At 43.9% G+C, this 22,340-nt stretch overlaps 1 protein-coding gene across 2 annotated transcripts in view; it reads left to right on the forward strand.

The window, feature by feature from the left end:
• The window catches only part of LOC121546229 (solute carrier family 13 member 4), a 45,283-nt gene that overhangs the window by 6,503 nt on the left and 16,440 nt on the right, over window positions 1-22,340 (forward strand). The window contains exons 2-3 of one of the 2 annotated variants that reach the window (XM_041857326.2): window positions 14,158-14,367; window positions 17,234-17,362. In XM_041857326.2, the coding sequence (XP_041713260.1) occupies window positions 14,245-14,367; window positions 17,234-17,362 (252 nt within the window). In that variant the 5' untranslated portion in view covers window positions 14,158-14,244. Of the gene's footprint in view, window positions 1-13,709; window positions 14,368-17,233; window positions 17,363-22,340 lie in introns of those variants that run through there. The other variant, XM_041857325.2, reaches the window with a different exon arrangement.

Consider the following 22,340-nt stretch of genomic DNA (forward strand, 5'->3'; position numbering starts at 1 on the left):
GTTTCTTTGAGAGCGATAATAACCATAGAGATGTTTTACTACTGCACATAACCACAGTTAGAGTAGCCTAACTAAGCTAGCAGGACCATGTGAAATGCTGTAAGCGGCTGTGACAGGGAGGCAGCAGGCAGCAGCTTTAGGGAGAGGAGATTTAAGGCCTCCTGGGGCTGAAGGGCTACAGTAGATATAGTAGTGGATCTGATTCTCAGGCTCATGCATGGCGTGTTGTGGTTCTGCCCCCCTTGGCCCTGTCCCATCCCCTCATGTGAACTTGTTTGTGTGTGTATGTGTGTGTGTGTGGTTGCGTGTGTGTGAGTGTGTGCGTGTGTGTGTGTGTGTGTGTGGTTTGGTTTAACTATCCTTGTGGGGACCAGAAGTCCTCACAAGCATACTAAAACAAGGACAATGTGCCGGTCCCCACAAGAAGAAAGGATATTTTAGGGGTTAGGTTTAGTTTTAGGATTTAAGTTAGGGGTTTTGGGTTGAGGTTAGGGAAAATAGGATCTAGAATGGGAAACATTTTTGGGGTCCCCACAAGGATAGTAAAACAAACGTGTGTCTCTGTGTGTGTCTCTGTGTGTCTCTGTGTGTCTCTGTGTGTGTGTGTGTGTGTCTGTCTGTCTGTCTGTCTGTCTGTGTCTGTGTCTGTGTCTGTGTGTGTGTGTGTGTGTGTGTGTGTGTGTGTGTGTGTGTGTGTGTGTGTGTGTGTGTGTGTGTGTGTGTGTGTGTGTGTGTGTGTGTGTGTGTGTGTGTGTGTGTGGAAATCCCCCAAAAGTCCCCGCAAGGATAGTAAAACGAGGAAAAGGCTATTTTAAGATTAGGGGTTGGGTTTACGGTTGTTACAATTAGGGTTAGGGTTAGAGGTTTAGGGTTAGGATTAAGGGTTAGGGGTTAAGGTTAGGCTTAGGGTTAGGGTTAGGGCAAAAGTTTAAGGAAAGTAGGACTTTGAATGGAAATACATTTTAGGTCCCCACAAGGATACTAAAACATATGGTGTGTGTGTGCATGTGTGTACACGTGAGTGTATCCAGCAGGCAGGCAGCAGTAATCTCTAGCACCCAGGGCATAGATCAGAGATGGAGCTTGGCTGATGAAGAGCAGGTTCTGTCAGGGTCTGTGTGTCTCTCTGGAGGGGAGCTGTCCTGATCAGACCATCGCTGTACTGCTGTTCCCTCTCTGCACTTCTCTGCATCCCTCTCCTTTCTCTTTTGCTCTCTTTCATTTTGTCGTTCCTTCTTTCTCTCATTCTGTCTCTGTTTTCTCTCTCTCATGCATGCACACACACACACACACACCCACCCACCCACCCACACACACACACAGACAGACACGCACACACACACACACACAAACACGTTACTTTCACATAACAGTATACATACAGATTGGACCATAACACCTACAGTATTTCTAGAGCACTGTAGTGGAGCGTTAGGACCTGATTTGAATGGAAGAGTGACCCCCAATGGCCCACTAACACAAATGCTAGTTTTATGTTTTACCATGGTGGGATACTCCCCCTATAGTACTGGCTTATGGTGTCTTTGCACCGAGAAGCTTGCTGGCTATATGGAGCAATGTACTACAGAGTACTCTGCCTGACTGGAGAATACTGTGATATACAGTGCATTCGGAAAGTATTCAGACCCTTTGACTTTTTCCACATTTTGTTGCGTTACAGCCTTATTCTAAAATGGATTAAATTGTTGTTGTTTTTCTCATCAATCTACACACAATACCTCATAATGAAAAAGCAAAAACAGGTGTTTAGAATTTTTTGCAAATGTATTAAAAATAAGAAAAATTGAAATATAACATTTACAGTATTCAGACCCTTTACTCAGTATTTTGTTGAAGCACCTTTGGCAGCGATTACAGCCTCAAGTCTTCTTGAGTATGAAGCTACAAGCTTGGCACAGCTGTATTTGGGGAGTTTCTCCCATTCTTCTCTGCAGATCCTCTCAAGCTCTGTCAGGTTGGATGGGGAATATTGCTGCACAGCTATCTTCAGGTCTCTCCAGAGATGTTGGATCGGGTTCAAGTCTGGGCTCTGGCTGGGCCACTCAAGGACATTCAGAGACTTGTCCCGAATTCACTCCTGCATTGTCTTGGCTGTGTGCTTAGGGTCGTTGTCCTGTTGGAAGGTGAACCTTCGCCCCAGTCTGAGGCCCTGAGCGCTCTGGAGCAAGTTTTCATCAAGGATCTCTCTGTACTTTGCTCTATTCATCTTTCCCTCGATCCTGACTAGTCTCCCAGTCCCTGCCGCTGAACAACATCCCCACAGCATGATACTGCCACCACCATGCTTCACTGTAGGGATGGTGCCAGGTTTCCTCCAGACGTGACGCTTGGCATTCAGGCCAAAGAGTTCAATTTGGTTTTCATCAGACCAGAGAATCTTGTTTCTCATGGTCAGAGAGTCCTTTAGGTGCCTTTTGGCAAACTCCAAGCGGGCTGTCATGTGCCTTTTACTGAGGAGTGTCTTCCGTCTGGCGACTCTACCGTAAAGGCCTGATTGGTGTAGTGCTGCAGAGATGGTTGTCCTTCTGGAAGGTTCTCCCATCTCCACAGAGGAACTGGAGCTCTGTCAGAGTGACCATCAGGTTCTTGGTCACCTCCCTTACCAAGGCCCTTCTCCCCCGATTGTTCAGTTTGGCCAGGTGGCCAGCTCTAGGAAGAGTCTTGGTGGTTCCAAACTTCTTCCATTTAAGAATGATGGAGGCCACTGTGTTCTTGTGGATCTTCAATGCTGCAGAAATGTTTTGGTACCCTTCCCCAGATCTGTGCCTCGACACAATCCTGTCTCGGAGCTCTACAGACAATTCCTTCGACCTCATGGCTTGCTTTTTCTCTGACATGCGCTGCCAACTGTGGGACCATACTTTCCAAATGTACTGTAGGCCTAGACTAGAGAGTATTTTGATGAATTGGATGAGCCAGCTATAGAATTAGAATTAATTCAAGTTCAAATTATATCTGGTTACTAATTGTATAGTTGGCTCAGACAGTCCAGTCCATCTTCAGTCACTGAGTCTCCAAGCGTGCTAGGCATCTATAGCCTCTCAAGCACATAGCTGATGAACCAGCATACCTGACACAGCACAATCTACAGATGTAGGATCTTAAATGGATCACTCTTTCGTTGATGATAATTTGCAGATGAGCTTCGTGTTTTACGTAAATCCGCTGAAAACCAAAACTAACACACAGTTATTTTAACAGTATTGCACTTTTCATGTAGCCTACTTTTGGCCAGCTAATAGTCTAACCACCGATCAAGCATCAATGTGGGCTAAACGTTCAAATCCTGTTGCTGCAGGATTATTTCGAGGAGACAATACAGGTCAAATTAAGATCCTACATCTGTACCTCACTACCGGACCATATGTATGGCTCTGTACCAGACTAACCACAAACCCACCTTTGACACAGTTTCAGTGAGCTGGGAGCTCCATTGTACTATTGAGTCTTTTAACCTGACTCTTACCCCTGGGTTTTTACCCTGACACAGAACCTAATCTGATGATCGGCCCCATGCCAGTCAATCCAACCCACCTTTTTCTAGTGTTACTTGTCCATACCAAGATGGCGTAGCAGTGTGGTCGTGTTTTTTTCTGTGTCCTTGTATAAATAGCCTGCTTTTTTTGTTTTGTTTTCTATTTTGTATATATTTCTCAATTTTACTTTTAATTCTTTAACTAAATATACTTTCCTGCAACCCGCCTCACCCAACGTGGAAAGGATTCTATTATTTCTTTTAGACTTTTATCAAGAACCTTAAGCTGAAAATAGTCTAGCTGCAACCGAATGGCTACTTGCTATTAGCCAACACGACTAATTTGCCGACAAAATCATCTGATGTGGTTTCAACAGGCTTCCCATTACGACGTCGACCACGAAGATCCATCTGCTAGCCCCGGCCCGCTAGCACACGCAAGCCGGGCCTCTTGCTTGCCAGTGGTGTAGCAGCCCCCGAACTACCTCCGAACACTCCTATTGCTGTTCACCGGACCTTATGATAACTCAGCTATACAGCTGATGCCTGCTGGACTGTTCCTTTATACGGTACCGCATCCTGTTTATGTTTAGCCTCAACCCAAACTTTGTCGCCATTACCAGCTGTTGTCTTAGCTCTCTCGAATAACACCTGTGATTGCTTTATGCCTCTCTCCCATGTCAATATGCCTTGCTTATTGCTGTTTCGGTTATTTCTTATTGTACTATTTCACTGTAGAGCTCCCAGCCCAGCTCAACCTGCCTTAGACAGCTCCTTTGTCCCACCCCCCATACACGTGGAGACGACTCAATCGGTGCCTCCAGTGATGCTATCTCTTTCATCGTTACCCAACGCTTAGGTTTACCTCCACTGTACTCATATCCTTCCATATCCTTGTCTGTACATAATGCCCTGAATCTATTCTACAACACCCGGAAATCGGCACCTTTTTTTCTCTGTACCCAACGCACTAGAAGACCAGTTCTTAAAGCCTTTAGCCGTATCCTTATTCTACTCCTCCTCTGTTCCTCTGGTGATGTAGAGGTTAACCCAGGCCCTGTAGCCCCCAGTATCACTCCTACTCCCCAGGCATTATCATTTGTTGACTTCTGTAACCGTAAAAGCCTTGGTTTCTTGCACGTTAACATCCGAAGCTTCCTCCCTAAGTTTGAGTTATTCACTGCGTTAGCACACTCCGCCAACCCTGATGTTCTAGCAGTGTCTGAATCCTGGCTTAGGAAGGCCACCAAAAATTCAGAAATTTCCATCCCCAACTAAAATATTTTCCGTCTCGATAGAACTGCCAAAGGGGGTGGGGTTGCAATCTACTGTAGAGATAGCCTGCAGAGCTCTATCATACTATCCAGGTCTGTGCCCAAACAGTTTGAGCTTCTACTTCAAAAAATCCACCTTTCCAGAAATAAGTCTCTCACTGTTGCCGCTTGCTACAGCCCCCCCTCAGCCCCGAGCTGTGCCCTGGACACCATATGTGAACTGATTGCCCCCCATCTATCCTCAGAGTACGTACTGCTTGGTGACCTAAACTGGGATTTGCTTAACACCCCGGCCAACCTACAATCTAAACTAGATGCCCTCAATCTCACACAAATTATCAACGAACCTACCAGGTACAACCCAAAATCTGTAAACATGGGCACCCTCATAGATATCATCCTGACAAATTTACCCTCTAAATACACCTCCGCTGTCTTCAACCAGGATCTCAGCGATCACTGCCTTATTGCCTGCGTCCGTAATGGGTCCGCAGTCAAACGACCACCCCTCATCACTGTCAAACGCTCCCTAAAACACTTTAGTGAGCAGGCCTTTCTAATTGACCTGGCCCGGGTATCCTGAATGGATATTGACCTCATTCCGTCAGTAGAGGATGCCTGGTTGTTCTTTAAAAGTGCTTTCCTCTCAATCTTAAATAAGCATGCCCCATTCAAAAAATTCAGAACTAAGAACAGATATAGCCCCTGGTTCTCCTCAGACTTGACTGCCCTTGACCAGCACAAAAACATCCTGTGGTGTACTGCATTAGCATCGAACAGCCCCCGCGATATGCAACTTTTCAGGGAAGTCAGGAACCAATATACACAAGCAGTTAGGAAAGCAAAGGCTAGCTTTTTCAAACTGCACTGAGGCTAGGAAACACTGTCACCACCGATAAATCTACAATAATCGAGAATTTCAACAAGCATTTTGCTACGGCTGGCCATGCTTTCCACCTGGCTACCACTACCCCGGCCACCAGCTCTGCACCCTCCGCTGCAACTTGCCCATCCCCCCCCCCCGATATTATAACCGCGATCGATAAAAGACAGTACTGCGCAGCCGTCTTCATCGACCTGGCCAAGGCTTTCGACTCTGTCAACCACCGCATTCTTATTGGCAGACTAAATAACCTTGGTTTCTCAAATGACTGCCTCACCTGGTTCACCAACTACTTCTCAGATAGAGTTCAATGTGTCAAATCGGAGGGCCTGTTGTCTGGACCTCTGGCAGTCTCTATGGGGGTGCCACAGGGTTCAAATCTCGGGCTGACTCTATTCTCTGTGTATATCAATGATGTTGCTCTTGCTGCTGGTGACGCTCGGATTCACCTCTATGCGGACGACACCATTTTGTATACATCTGGCCCTTCATTGGACACTGTGTTAACAAACCTCCAAACGAGCTTCAACGCCATACAACACTCCTTCCGTAGCCTCCAACTGCTCTTAAACACTAGTAAAACTAAATGCATGCTCTTCAACCGAACGCTGCTTGCACCCGCCCACCCGACTAGAATCACTACTCTCGACGGGTCTGACCTAGAGTATGTGGACAACTACAAATATCTAGGTGTCTGGTTAGACTGTAAACTCTCCTTCCAGACTCACATTAAGCATCTCCAATCAAAAGTTAGATCTAGAATCGGCTTCCTATTTCGCAACAAAGCCTCCTTCACTCATGCTGCCAAACATGCCCTCGTAAAACTGACTATCCTACCGATCCTTGACTTCGACAATGTCATTTACAAAATAGCCTCCAACACTCTACTCAGCAAATTGGATGTAGTCTATCACAGTGCCATCCGTTTTGTCACCAAATCCCCATATACTACCCACCATTGTGACCTGTACGCTCTTGTTGGCTGGCCCTACATATTCGTCGCCAAACCCACTGGCTCCAGGTCATCTATAAATCACTGCTAGGCAAATCCCCGTCTTATCTTAGCTCACTGGTCACCATAGCAACACCCACCCGTAGTCTGCGCTCCAGCAGGTATATCTCACTGGTCATCCCCAAAGCCAACACCTCCTTTGGCTGTCATTCCTTCCAGTTCTCTGCTGCCAATGACTGGAACGAACTGCAAAAATCTCTGAAGCTGGAGACTCTTATCTCCCTCACTAACTTTAGGCGTCAGTTGTCAAAGCAGCTTACCGATCACTGCACCTGTACACAGCCCATCTGTAATTAGCCCATCCAACTACCTCATCCCCATATTGTTATTTATTTTGCTAATTTGCACCCCAGTGTCTCTATTTGCACATAATATTTTGCACATCTATCATTCCAGTGTTAATACGAAATGGTAACTATTTTGCACTATGGCCTATTTATTGCCTTACCTCCATAATTTACTACATTCGCACACACTGTATATACATTTTCTGTTGTATTTTTGACTTTATGTTTTGTTTATCCCATATGTAACTCTGTGTTGTTGTTTTTATCGCACTGCTTTGCTTTATCTTGGCCAGGTCGCAGTTGTAAATGAGAACTTGTTCTCAACTGGCTTACCTGGTTAAATAAAGGTGAAATAAAAATAAAATAAATAAAAAATACTAGAAGGCAATGATCTCCTGACAACAAGAAAAGAAAACACACTTATGCAAACGCGCACACACACACACACACACACACACACACACACACATACACATTGTTCAGCAGTGACTGGGAAATCTGTGTTTGGGCATTGAGCACCATTGACTAAGTTGATCCCTGTTACAATGTAAAGAGGGTTAGGAAGAATTAGGCAACATTGATTGGGTTATACAATACCTGGCCTAGTATCCTCTCTCCACACACACATACAGTGAGGAAAAAAAGTATTTGATCCCCTGCTGATTTTGTACCTTTACCCACTGACAAAGAAATGATCAGTCTATAATTTTAATGTTAGGTTTATTTGAACAGTGAGAGACAGAATAACAACAAAAAAATCCAGAAAAACGCATGTCAAAAATGTTATAAATTGATTTGCATTTTAATGAGGGAAATAGGTATTTGACCCCCTCTCAATCAGAAAGATTTCTGGCTCCCAGGTGTCTTTTATACAGGTAACGAGCTGAGATTAGGAGCACACTCTTAAAGGGAGTGATCCTAATCTCAGCTTGTTACCTGTATAAAAGACACCTGTCCACAGAAGTAATCAATCAATCAGATTCCAAACTCTCCACCATGGCCAAGACCAAAGAGCTCTCCGAGGATGTCAGGGACAAGATTGTAGACCTACACAAGGCTGGAATGGGCTACAAGACCATCGCCAAGCAGCTTGGTGAGAAGGTGACAACAGTTGGTGCGATTATTGGCAAATGGAAGAAACACAAAAGAACTGTCAATCTCCCTCGGCCTGGGGCTCCATGCAAGATCTCACCTCGTGGAGTTGCAATGATCATGAGAACGGTGAGGAATCAGCCCAGAACTACATGGGAGGATCTTGTCAATGATCTCAAGGCAGCTGGGACCATAGTCACCAAGAAAACAATTGGTAACACACTACGCCATGAAGGACTGAAATCCTGCAGCGCCCGCAAGGTCCCCCTGCTCAAGAAAGCACATATACAGGCCCGTCTGAAGTTTGCCAATAATTCAGAGGAGAACTGGGTGAAAGTGTTGTGGTCAGATGAGACCAAAACCGAGCTCTTTGGCATCAACTCAACTCGCCGTGTTTGGAGGAGGAGGAATGCTGCCTATGACCCCAAGAACACCATCCCCACCGTCAAACATGGAGGTGGAAACATTATGCTTTGGGGTTTTTTTCTGCTAAGGGGACAGGACAACTTCACCGCATCAAAGGGACGATGGACGGGGCCATGTATCGTCAAATCTTGGGTGAGAACCTCCTTCCCTCAGCCAGGGCATTGAAAATGGGTCGTGGATGGGTATTCCAGCATGACAAGGACCCAAAACACACGGCCAAGGCAACAAAGGAGTGGCTCAAGAAGAAGCACATTAAGGTCCTGGAGTGGCCTAGCCAGTCTCCAGACCTTAATCCCATAGAAAATCTGTAGAGGGAGCTGAAGGTTCGAGTTGCCAAACGTCAGGCTCGAAACCTTAATGACTTGGAGAAGATCTACAAAGAAGAGTGGGACAAAATCCCTCCTGAGATGTGTGCAAACCGTCTGACCTCTGTGATTGCCAACAAGTGTTTTGCCACCAAGTACTAAGTCATGTTTTGCAGAGGGGTCAAATACTTATTTCCCTCATTAAAATGAAAATCAATTTATAACATTTTTGACATGCGTTTTTCTGGATTTTTTTGTTGTTATTCTGTCTCTCACTGTTCAAATAAACCTACCATTAAAATTGTAGACTGATCATGTCTTTGTCAGTGGGCAAACGTACAAAATCAGCAGGGGATCAAAAACTTTTTCCCTCACTGTATACCAATTCAAACTCGTTTTTCAACCAATCCACACATTTTTTGTTAACAAACTATAGTTTTGGCAAGTCGGTTAGGACATCTACTTTGTGCATGACACAAGTAATTTTTCCAACAATTGTTTACAGACAGATTATTTCACTTATAATTCACTGTATAATTCACTAAAGCCAAACACTAAGTTGACTGTACCTTTAAACAGCTTGGAAAATTCCAGAAAATTATGTCATGGCTTTAGAAGCTTCTGATAGGCTAATTGACATCATTTGAGTCAATTGGAGGTGTACCTGTGGATGTATTTCAAGGCCTACCTTCACACTCAGTGCCTCTTTGCTTGACATCATGGGAAAATCAAAAGAAATCAGCCAAGACCACAGAAAGAAAATTGTAGACCTCCACAAGTCTGGTTCATCCTTGGGAGCAATATCCAAACGCCTGAAGGTACCACATTCATCTGTACAAACAATAGTATGCAAGTATAAACACCATTGGACCACGCAGCCGTCATACCGCTCAGGAAGGAGATGCGTTCTGTCTCCTAGAGATGAACGTACTTTGGTGCAAATCAATCCCAGAACAACAGCAAAGGACCTTGTGAAGATGCTGAAGGAAACAGGTACAAAAGTATCTATATCCACAGTAAAACGAGTTCTATATCGACATAACCTGAAAGGCCGCTCAGCAAGGAAGAAGCCACCGCTCCAAAACCGTCATAAAAAAAGCCAGACTATGGTTTGCAACTGCACAAAGATCGTACTTTTTGGAGAAATGTCCTCTGGTCTGATGAAACAAAAATAGAACTGTTTGGCCATAATGACCATTGTTATGTTTGGAGGAAAAAGGGGGTGCTTGCAATCCGAAGAACACCATCTCAACCGTGAAGCACGGGGGTGGCAGCATCATGCTGTGGGGGTGCTTGGCTGCAGGAGGGACTGGTGCACTTCACAAAATAGATGGCATCATGAGGAAGGAAAATTATGTGGATATATTGAAGCAACATCTCAAGACATCAGTCAGGAAGTTAAAGCTTGGTCGCAAATGGGTCTTCCAAATGGACAATGACCCCAAGCATACTTCCAAAGTTGTGGCAAAATGGCTTAAGGACAACAAAGTCAAGGTATTGGAGTGGCCATCACAAAGCCCTGACCTCAATCCTATAGAAAATGTGTGGGCAGAACTGAAAAGTGTGTGTGAGCAAGGAGGCCTACAAACCTGACTCAGTTACAGGTCTGTCAGGAGGAATGGGCCAAAATTCACCCAATTTATTGTGGGAAGCTTGTGGAAGGCTACCTGAAACGTTTGACCCAAGTTAAACAATTTAAAAGCAATGCTACCAAATACTAATTGAGTGTATGTAAACTTCTGACCCACTGGGAATGTGATGAAAGAAATAAAAGCTGAAATAAATCATTCTCTCTACTAATATTCTGACATTTCACATTCTTAAAATAAAGTGGTGATCCTAACTGACCTAAGACAGGGAATTCTTACTAGGATTAAATGTCAGGAATTGTAAAAAACTGAGTTTAAATGTATTTGGCTAAGGTGTGTGTAAACTTCCGACTTCAACTGTAAATACAGCCAAAGTAAAAGACTTTCAGATGCAAGTCATCAGTAAACCTCTCTCTGTCACGCAAAGGTGTTTCATGACGATTAAGTGTCTGGAGAGAATGAAAGCATATTATAAAATGGGTTTGGGATAATAGGAACGCTATTCAATAGGAAAGCTGGAGGACCGGACTGAAACTGTTTGTTGTTTGGTCGGATTATGCTGATTATGAGTTTGAAGTCTGTCATGTGACATTAGTTAGCCACTCAACAAAGTTTAAAATACATTTATTTATGTTGCTTTCATGTTAAACCCTTAAATGACCATGACATAGCCTATATTTAGCTATTTCATAACTTTTTAAACAGCCAGGCTATTTTTTTAAACCTTTATTTAACTAGGCAAGTCAGTTAAGAACAAATTCTTATTTACAATGACGGCCTACACCGGCCAAACCCGGACGACACTGGGCCAATTGTGCGTTGCCCTATTGGACTCCCAATCACGGCCGGTTGTGATACAGCCTGGAATCGAACCAGGGGGTCTGTAGTGACGCCTCAAGCACTGAGATGCAGTGCCTTAAACCGCTGTGGCACTCGGGAGCCCATTATATTCAGTTGTATAATGACGAGCAATGACATATTCACACATCCACAGAACAGAGGAAAGCTGTGTATTAATAGATAAGGAGAGATAGACGTGTAAAGATCTTCTGGCTCTTCAATTCCACAGCCCTCCACTCAAATGTGGGAACTTCGATTTGGCACTTACAGACAAATTTCACCTGAGGGCAGGCTTGGACTGGCTTAACTCTGACTGGTGGGGTGTGAGTCCTTGGCACCTTGGGACCAAAGACGCACTGTGTATGGACCAAAATTGGTATACAGTGAGGGAAAAAAGTATTTGATCCCCTACTGATTTTGTACGTTTGCCCACTGACAAAGACATGATCAGTCTGTCATTTTAATGGTAGGTTTATTTGAACACTGAGAGACAGAATAACAACAACAAAATCCAGAAAAACGCATGTCAAAAATGTTTTAAATTGATTTGCATTTTAATGAGGGAAATAAGGATTTGACCCCTCTGCAAAACATGACTTAGTACTTGGTGGCAAAACCCTTGTTGGCAATCACAGAGGTCAGACGTTTCTTGTAGTTGGCCACCAGGTTTGCACACATCTCAGGAGGGATTTTGTTCCACTCACTTTGCAGATCTTCTCCAAGTCAATAAAGTTTCGAGGCTGACGTTTGGCAACTCGAACCTTCAGCTCCCTCCACAGATTTTCTATTGGATTAAGGTCTGGAGACTGGCTAGGCCACTCCAGGACCTTAATGTGCTTCTTCTTGAGCCACTCTCTTGTTGCCTTGGCCGTGTGTTTTGGGTCATTGTCATGCTGGAATACCCATCCACAACCCATTTTCAATGCCCTGGCTGAGGGAAGGAGTTTCTCACCCAAGATTTGACGGTACATGGCCCCGTCCATCGTCCCTTTGATGCGGTGAAGTTGTCCTGTCCCCTTAGCAGAAAAACACCCCCAAAGCATAATGTTTCCACCTCCATGTTTGACAATGGGGATGGTGTTCTTGGGGTCATAGGCAGCATTCCTCCTCCTCCAAACACGGCGAGTTGAGTTGATTCCAAAGAGCTCCATTTTGGTCTCATCTGACCACAACACTTTCACCCAGTTCTCCTCTGAATCATTCAGATGTTCATTGGCAAACTTCAGACGGCCCTGTATATGTGCTTTCGTGAGCAGGGGGCCTTTGCGGGCGCTGCAGGATTTCAGTCCTTCACGGCGTAGTGTGTTACCAATAGTTTTCTTGGTGACTATGGTCCCAGCTGCCTTGAGATCATTGACAAGATCCTCCCGTGTAGTTCTGGGCTGATTCCTCACCGTTCTCATGATCATTGCAACTCCACGAGGTGAGATCTTGCATGGAGCCCCAGGCCGAGGGAGATTGACAGTTATTTTGTGTTTCTTCCATTTGCGAACAATCGCACCAACTGTTGTCACCTTCTCACCAAGCTGCTTGGTGATGGTCTTGTAGCCTATTCCAGCCTTGTGTAGGTCTACAATCTTGTCCCTGACATTCTTGGAGAGCTCTTTGGTCTTGGCCATGGTGGAGAGTTTGGAATCTGATTGATTGATTGCTTCTGTGGACAGGTGGACTCCCTTTAAGAGTGTGCGCCTAATCTCAGCTCGTTACCTGTATAAAAGACACCTGGGAGACAGAAATCTTTCTGATTGAGAGGGGGTCAAATACTTATTTCCCTCATTAAAATGCAAATGTTAAAAATGCAGATTTGTTATTCTGTCTCTCACTGTTCAAATAAACCTAAAATTAAAATGATAGACTGATCATGTCTTTGTCAGTGGGCAAACGTACAAAATCAGCACGGGATCAAATACTTTTTTCCCTCACTGTATTTGGAACAATACCAGCACTTTAACTTACATAGCACTCAAAACTATGCATTCTTTCTTTACAAATAAAATAAAATCAAATAATATAGTAATACAGGGGTAAAAGTGACTAGGCAATCAGGACAGTTAAAAACAGAGTAGCAGCAGCGTATGTGAAAGTGTGTCTATGTGTTAGTGTTTGTGTGCATGTGTTTGTGTGTGTGTTGGAGTGTCAGTGTAGTATGTGTGAGTGTGTGGGTAGAGTCTAGTGAGTGTGCATAGAGCCAGTGCAAGGGAGTCAGTGCAAAACAATTAAGATAAATAAATAAATGTTAGATTATAAGATCAGTTATTGGGAACTTGATTACCAATGGTACATGTCTGCAATATTATTACACATTCCACGCATTGAAACAACATAAGGCCTACCACTCTTCTGCATTACATGCTCCAAACTCATGATAAGTAATTACTAAACGCTGATTGGCTTAGAGACCAGTGAGGCGGAGTGAAGGATGAGGTTAAGGAAATTAGCATACTGGATGGTCATAAATGTGACAAGTTATGAAAAGTCTTGGTGCTGAGAACCCCTTTATATAGACATTTATTGCACTCACAGTAGCCTATATACAGCTGTGCCGCATGGTCTATCAAAAACTTTAGCATTTTACAACATTTTATTTAAACTTTATTTGAGCAGGGAGTCCCATTGAGACCAAGGTCTCTTTTGCAAGGGAGCCCTGCAAAAGAGAACTTATCTGTTTTTCAGATAAGAATAGGTAGACAACATTGAAGAAGTCAGGAAACTATTTGTTGCACTTTTAGACCTCGTAGTTGCACTCAAAGGTGGGGGTTGCCTGCAGGTCAAGTACGGAGGTGAGATTGTCCACAGAGCAGTTCTTTCAGACGGAGGACTGTGCGCTGTAGAGTGCATAGGCACCAGAACCAAACAAACAGAACCTGCAAGGACCAACCAACTGCAAATAGAAACTCCCGTTTTCACTCCAGAAGGAGACATTTAAAGGGATTTTTATTTTACTTTCATTAAGACTTCATGTCACGCCAAATAACCAGTTAAAAGGGACCAACAAGCCAGCTTCTCTGCGCTGAGACCGAACCCAGGCGAGCAGTCCCCGATGAGGCTGGAGGCCGCCGCAAGGATGGACCTTATCAAGAAGCTATGGAGAGCACGCAAGCTGATCCTGGTGGTGCTGATCCCGCTGTCGCTGCTGCCGCTGCCCCTCATCCACCCCACCAGCGTGAGTACCCGACTTCATCATACCATGTCACTAGCATGACTAATATTGTGCATCGGTAGCCTATCTGCATTGTTCTTCCGAGTTAGCCTACAGTATATGAAGCAGAATACAATTGGGGATGAGAACAGCTGTCAGTGTCTTTATGATTATATTTAGCGATAATACATAATCACAGTACAAATATTTGGATTTGCATCATATTCCAATAAAGCATTGCTAATGGAGACTTGTTTTACGCATTGTTTTTTGCACTCAGCGTCTGTGCGTAAATTGCACCATCCAGCGTGTTTATACATCACAGTAGGGTGCATTGTTGTACAGCGGTTGGCACCACAGGCAGCACCACAGGCGGCAGGGAGAAAGGGAATCTGTGCCAAGCTATTAGGTTATATAACTCAGCTCAGCAATGTGGGGAAGGATCTGGTCGTTCTGTTTGCATAGAACCACCTGCGGTTCCAGAATGCCCTCTCACCAATTACAGAATTGGTCAAGTTCGGAGAGGGTCAGAATAATGGAGCATGTGGCCAGCTGCAGTTACAAAACCCCTCATGCTCTGTTCTCCTGTGTCAGCCTGAGAGAATTGTACTAATGTGCCTCTCTGGGTTCAAACCCGGGTTTCTTACTCCGGGACTGTGTTAGCCCACTGAACTAAAGCCTAGTATTCAGGGTCTAAATCTCTAAACTGATCCTAGATCAGCACTCCTAGTCTGAGACGCTTTATAAATACTGGCCCTGGTCTCAGGCAAGGTTAGGGATCCTCCTTATTTCTGATAGTAGGATGAACTCAGCTCCTTGGGGTTTGAATCAGGAGCCATAATGTGTGTCTAAAGAGCAGATTAACTAACCTAACTGTGTTCAGAGATTAATCAGTAGAGATCATATGAGGAAATGCAAACCGTGTTTCCATTTAAATTGTTTCTCCATAGGAAGATAAGGGGAATTTAACTAATGAGTGAATCCATTCTTACAGTAATCATCTGAAAATCTCACTGTCAACACTGATGAACGGTTATCCAGATGGATTATCTTTATAAAAGCATTTGGCCGTTATGAAGAGATAACATTTAATCATGAGCTTTAATGCCTGAAAGCAAGTTTATTTTATTGATCACATCACTCACTTAAGGGTCATGTTGAGTCATCGTCTGAAAGGTGAAGTGAACTTTCCTCCAAATTTCATTCTAAGAACTCACATGCCCATGCTACCTCCAGAGGTGGATGGAAACTGTCTGCTAAGTCACCTTTGATCTCTTGACAAGTGCTTGCTCATTGCAGTGAAATATCATACAGTCCATCCATACACATGCCAGATTGGAGAAACAAATTGAGCAATTGACCATTTAGAAACTTATTTCCCTACTATCTATCTGAATGAAACCTGTCAGTAAGTAAGAGATAACCCATGATTGCCTCAATAACCCAGTTCTCTGATGAAACTGAAAAAAGGATGAGATCCTGAGTGAGTCTATTGATTCAATGAAAGTCCATTCATTGCATGACAGTTATCTTCTGTGTGACAACCTCTGATCAATCATCTCTTAGGACCACTGATTGTCTCTTTCCCCAGTCTCCTGAATGACAGAGATTTGACTTCACATCCAGTATCTGACAAACACTAACTACTGGGAGATTGTCAGATCACCTCAGTTTCCTGGGGCAAAACCTGGGGACACTTTCACTGTGGCCAAAGTAGATTATTAATGTATAACAGCCTATATATTTATCTAGATCACAGAAAGGGGGTGTTGTGTTCCCACCTGGGGTGGGTGTGGTCAGGACTGGGCATGTCCAGTAGGGTGCTAGTGAAGAATGTGCCCAGGCAGGTGCTAGTGGCCAGGGTTGGTGGCTGATGCCTCAAAGGCACCATGGAGAGGCCAAATGTCTTAAGTCTCTGCGTGATATACAACAATATTCAACATTGTTTTCAATGTCCCCTGTAGCTCAGTTGGTAGAGCATGGCGCTTGCAACGCCAGGGTTGTGGGTTCGTTTCCCACGGGGGGCCAGAATGAAAATGTATGCACTCACTAACTGTAAATCGCTCTGGATAAGAGCGTCTGCTAAATGACTAAAATGTAATGAGTGGTTACAGTGTTTGTGTGTAGCTGATACACTGCCAGACCCCTCACCTCTCTCTCTAGACAACCTCTACTCCACCGGGAGTTACACGCTGCACTGGTCAGACAAGTGTATGACACATTTTATGGGAAGGGAGAGTTTTAAGACTTCCTCACTACCGCTGGTTTAATGTACAATGTGACCACCACTGTTGGTCCCGTGTACTGTACGTTACCCCTCTACCTATACCTATGGGTAACAAAGGATCATTAAATGTGGTGAGATAGATATGCACAGCTCACTAATAGAGAAGGTCCAAGATATTCATTGACTTGACAAGCTCCGTGAACTACTCTCTAAAAACGATCCAGTTATTCATCTATTTTGATGAAAAGCTGCCTCAAGTTTCAAGAAAACAAAGATGTTAAACAGGTACCTTTAAATGAATGACTTAACAAATCCCATTTTGATTAAGCTATTAGATTGGAATTTGGATTGGCTCTTTCACAAACTGAGAACATTCTCCTTGTTTCCATGGCAAATAAATGGTGTTGAAATGTGACTGATAGATGCACACACACTACATGTTAATGTTTTTAAATGTCTGTAAATTGTAAAGTATTTTGTCTGTAATGTATTTTTTGTTAAACGTCGGACCCCAGTAAGACTAGCTGTCGCTTTTATGATAAGAAACGTTACAATACGATACAGGTATAAATGCATAATGTTTGGCCCTTGGCAAACTGCATTGTTGCATAAAAGCCCAAAACCTTGTCTCACCCCCTGTGAGGCCTGCTCTGTACCCTGTAGGAGGCCTGCTGTGCATACGTGTTGATAGTGACAGCAGTGTACTGGGTATCAGAAGCTGTACCCCTGGGAGCCGCTGCCCTCGTACCAGCCTTCCTATACCCACTGTTCGGAGTGCTCAAGTCCAGCGAGGTCAGTAAACTATCACTCACTCTACTCTCTCTTTCTCTCACTCTCTGCTAAGGGCACTGAGGACCAGGAATGCACACACACACATACACACACACACACACAAATATACACATAAAGTTGTGGTCAAAAGTTTTGAGAATGACACAAGTATTGGTCTTCACAAAGTTCGCTGCTTCAGTGTTATGAGATATTTTTGTCAGATGTTACTATGGTAAACTGAAGTATAATTATAAGCATTCCATAAGTGTCAAAGGCTTTTATTGACAATTACATTAAGTTTATGCAAAGCGTTAATATTTGCAGTGTTGACCCTTCTTTTTCAAGAACTCTGCAATCCGCCCTGGCATGCTGTCAATTAACTTCTGGGCCACATCCTGACTGATGGCAGCCCATTCTTGCATAATCAATGCTTGGAGTTTGTCAGAATTTGTGGGTTTTTGTTTGTCCACCCGCCTCTTGAGGATCGACCACAAGTTCTCAATGGGATTAAGGTCTGGGGAGTTTCCTGGACATGGACCCAAAATGTCGATGTTTTGTTCCCCGAGCCACTTAGGTAACACTTTTGCCTTATGGCAAGGCGCTCCATCATGCTGGAAAAGGCATTGGTCATCACCAAACTGTTCTTGGATGGTTGGGAGAAGTTGCTCTCAGAGGATGTGTTGGTACCATACCCCCCCCCAAATTGTAAAGTGGTTATCCCACTGGCTATAGGGTGAACGCACCAATTTGTGAGTCGCTCTGGCTAAGAGCGTCTGCTAAATGACGTTAATGTGCCCTTGAGCAAGGCACTTAACCCTAATTGCTCCTGTAAGTCGCTCTGGATAAGAGCGTCTGCTAAATGACTAAAATGTAAAATGTAATGTAAATGATTCTTTATTCATGGCTGTGTTCTTAGGCAAAAATGTCAGTGAGCCCACTCCCTTGGTTGAGAAGCAACCCCACACATGAATGGTCTCAGGATGCTTTACTGTTGGCATGACACAGTACTGATGGTAGCGCTCACCTTGTCTTCTCCGGACAAGGTGTTTTCCGGATGCCCCAAACAATCGGAAAGGGGATTCATCAGAGAAAATGACTTTACCCCAGTCCTCATCAGTCCAATCCCTGTACCTTTTGCAGAATATCAGTCTGTCCCTGATGTTTTTCCTGGAGAGAAGTGGCTTCTTTGCTGCCCTTCTTGACACCAGGCCATCCTCCAAAAGTCTTCGCCTCACTGTGCGTGCAGAAGCACTCACACCTGCCTTCTGCCATTCCTGAGCAAGCTCTGCACTGGTGGTGCCCCGATCCCGCAGCTGAATCAACTTTAGGAGACGGTCCTGGCGCCTGCTGGACTTTCTTGGGCGCCCTGACGCGTTCTTCACAACAATTGAACCTCTCTCCTTGAAGTTCTTGATGATCCGATAAATGGTTGATTTAGGTGCAATCTTACTAGCAGCCATATCCTTGCCTGTGAAGCCCTTTTTGTGCAAAGCAATGATGACGGCACGTGTTTCCTTGCAGGTAACCATGGTTAACAGAGGAAGAACAATGATTTCAAGCACCACCCTCCTTTTAAAGCTTCCAGTCTGTTATTCTAACTCAATCAGCATGACAGAGTGATCTCCAGCCTTGTCCTCGTCAACACTCTCACCTGTGTTAACGAGAGAATCACTGACATGATGGCAGCTGATTATTTTGTGGCAGGGCTGAAATGCAGTGGAAATGTTTTTGGGGGATTAAGTTCATTTTCATGGCAAAGAGGGACTTTGAAATTAATTGCAATTCATTTGATCACTCTTCATGACATTCTGGAGTATATGCAAATTGCCATCATCAAAACTGAGGCAGCAGACTTTGTGAAAATTCTCAAAACTTTTGACCACGACTAAACAAAACTTTTTTTTTTTAGGGGGTAAATCAGCTTTAAAATTGCAGATAGATTGTAACTTCCATCAATGTAATTGTCTGCATCACTTCCAATCCCCCATATATATTTCTTTGCAAATATATATATATATATATATATATATATATACAGTACCAGTCAAAAGTTTGGACACACCTACTCATTCAAGGGTTTTTCTTTATTTGTACTATTTTCTACATCGTAGAATAATAGTGAAGACATCAAACCTATGAAATAACACATATGGAATCATGTAGTAACCAGAAAAGTTTTAAACAAATCAAAAAAGATATATCAAATAGCCACTCTTTGCCTTGATGAGAGCTTTGGACACTCTTGCCATTCTCTCAACCAGTTTCACCTGGAATGCTTTTCCAACAGTCTTGAAGGAGTTCCCACATATGCTGAGAACTTGTTGGCTGCTTTTCCTTCACTCTGCCGTCCAACTCATCCCAAACCATATCAATTGGGTTGAGGTCGGGGGATTGTGGAGGCCAGGTCATCTGATGCAGCACTCCATCACTCTCCTTCTTGGTAAAATAGCCCGTACACAGCTTGGAGGTGTGTTGGGTCATTGTCATGTTGAAAAAAAAAAGATAGTCCCACTAAGCCAAAACCAGATGGGATGGCGTATCGCTGCAGAATGCTCTGGTAGACATGCTGGTTAAGTGTGCCTTGAATTCTAAATAAATCACAGACAGTGTCACCAGCACCCCCACACCATAACACCTCCTCCTCCATGCTTTACGGTGGGAAATACACATGTGGAGATAATCCGTTCACCAACACCGCGTCTCACAAAGACACGGCGGTTGGAACCAAAAATCTCCAATTTGGACTCCAGACCAAAGAACACATTTCCACTGGTCTAATGTCCATTTCTATTGTTTCTTGGCCCAAGCAGGTCTCTTCTTATTATTGGTGTCCTTTAGTAGTGGTTTCTTTGATGCAATTCACACAGTCCCCTGTGAACAGTTGATGTTGAGATGTGTCTGTGACTTGAACTCTGTGAAGCATTTATTTGGGCTGCAATTTCTGAGGCTGGTAACTCTAATGAACTTATCCTCTGCAGCAGAGGTAACTCTACGTCTTCCATTCCTGTGGCGGTCCTCATGAGAGCCAGTTTCATCATAGCGCTTGATGGTTTTTGCGACTACACTTGAAGAAACGTTCAAAGTTCTTGAAATGTTCCGTATTACCTGACCTTCATGTCTTAAAGTAATGGTGGACTGTCATTTCTCTTTGCTTATCTGACCTGTTCTTGCCATAATATGGACTTGGTCTTTTACCAAATAGGGCTATCTTCTTGTCTTTGTCACAACACAACTGATTGGCTCAAACGCATTAAGGAGGAAAGAAATTCCACAAATTAACTTTTAAGAAGGCACACCTGTTAATTGAAATGCATTCCAGGTGACTACCTCATGAAGCTGGTTGAAAGAATGCCAAGAGTGTGCAAAGCTGTCATCAAGGCAAAGGGTGGCTACTTTGAAGAATCTCAAATATAAAATATATTTTGATTTGTTTAACACTTTTTTGGTTACTACATGATTCCATATGTATTATTTCATAGTTTTGATGTCTTCACTATTATTCTACAATGTAAAAAATAGTAAAAATAAAGAAAACCCTTGAATGAGTAGGTGTGTCCAAACTTTTGACATACAGTGAGGGAAAAAAGTATTTGATCCCCTGCTGATTTTGTACGTTTGCCCACAGACAAAGAAATGATCAGTCTATAATTTTAATGGTATGTTTATTTGAACAGTGAGAGACAGAATAACAACAAAAAAATCCAGAAAAACGCATGTCAAAAATGTTATAAATTGATTTGCATTTTAATGAGGGAAATAAGTATTTGACCCCTCTGCAAAACATGACTTAGTACGTGGTGGCAAAACCCTTGTTGGCAATCACAGAGGTCAGACATTTCTTGTAGTTGGCCACCAGGTTTGCACACATCTCAGGAGGGATTTTGTCCCACTCCCCTTTGCAGATCTTCTCCAAGTCATTAAGGTTTCGAGGCTGACGTTTGGCAACTCGAACCTTCAGCTCCCTCCACAGATTTTCTATGGGATTAAGGTCTGGAGACTGGCTAGGCCACTCCAGGACCTTAATGTGCTTCTTCTTGAGCCACTCCTTTGTTGCCTTGGCCGTGTGTTTTGGGTCATTGTCATGCTGGAATACCCATCCACAATCCATTTTCAATGCCCTGGCTGAGGGAAGGAGGTTCTCACCCAAGATTTGACGGTACATGGCCCCGTCCGTCATCCCTTTGATGCGGTGAAGTTGTCCTGTCCCCTTAGCAGAAAAACACCCCCAAAGCATAATGTTTCCACCTCCATGTTTGACGGTGGGGATGGTGTTCTTGGGGTCATAGGCAGCATTCCTCCTCCTCCAAACACGGCGAGTTGAGTTGATGGCAAAGAGCTCCATTTTGGTCTCATCTGACCACAACACTTTCACACAGTTCTCCTCTGAATCATTCAGATGTTCATTGGCAAACTTCAGACGGGCATGTATATGTGCTTTCTTGAGCAGGGGGACCTTGCGGGCGCTGCAGGATTTCAGTCCTTCACGGCGTAGTGTGTTACCAATTGTTTTCTTGGTGACTATGATCCCAGCTGCCTTGAGATCATTGACAAGATCCTCCCGTGTAGTTCTGGGCTGATTCCTCACCGTTCTCATGATCATTGCAACTCCACGAGGTGAGATCTTGTATGGAGCCCCAGGCCGAGGGAGATTGACAGTTATTTTGTGTTTCTTCCATTTGCGAATAATCGCACCAACTGTTGTCACCTTCTCACCAAGCTGCTTGGCGATGGTCTTGTAGCCCATTCCAGCCTTGTGTAGGTCTACAATCTTGTCCCTGACATCCTCTGAGAGCTCTTTGGTCTTGGCCATGGTGGAGAGTTTGGAATCTGATTGATTGATTGCTTCTGTGGACAGGTGTCTTTTATACAGGTAACAAACTGAGATTAGGAGCACTCCCTTTAAGAGTGTGCTCCTAATCTCAGCTCATTACCTGTATAAAAGACACCTGGGAGCCAGAAATCTTTCTGATTGAGAGGGGGTCAAATACTTATTTCCCTC

This window comes from Coregonus clupeaformis, chromosome 30 (genome assembly GCF_020615455.1).
Source record: "Coregonus clupeaformis isolate EN_2021a chromosome 30, ASM2061545v1, whole genome shotgun sequence".
Classification (NCBI taxonomy): domain Eukaryota; kingdom Metazoa; phylum Chordata; class Actinopteri; order Salmoniformes; family Salmonidae; genus Coregonus; species Coregonus clupeaformis.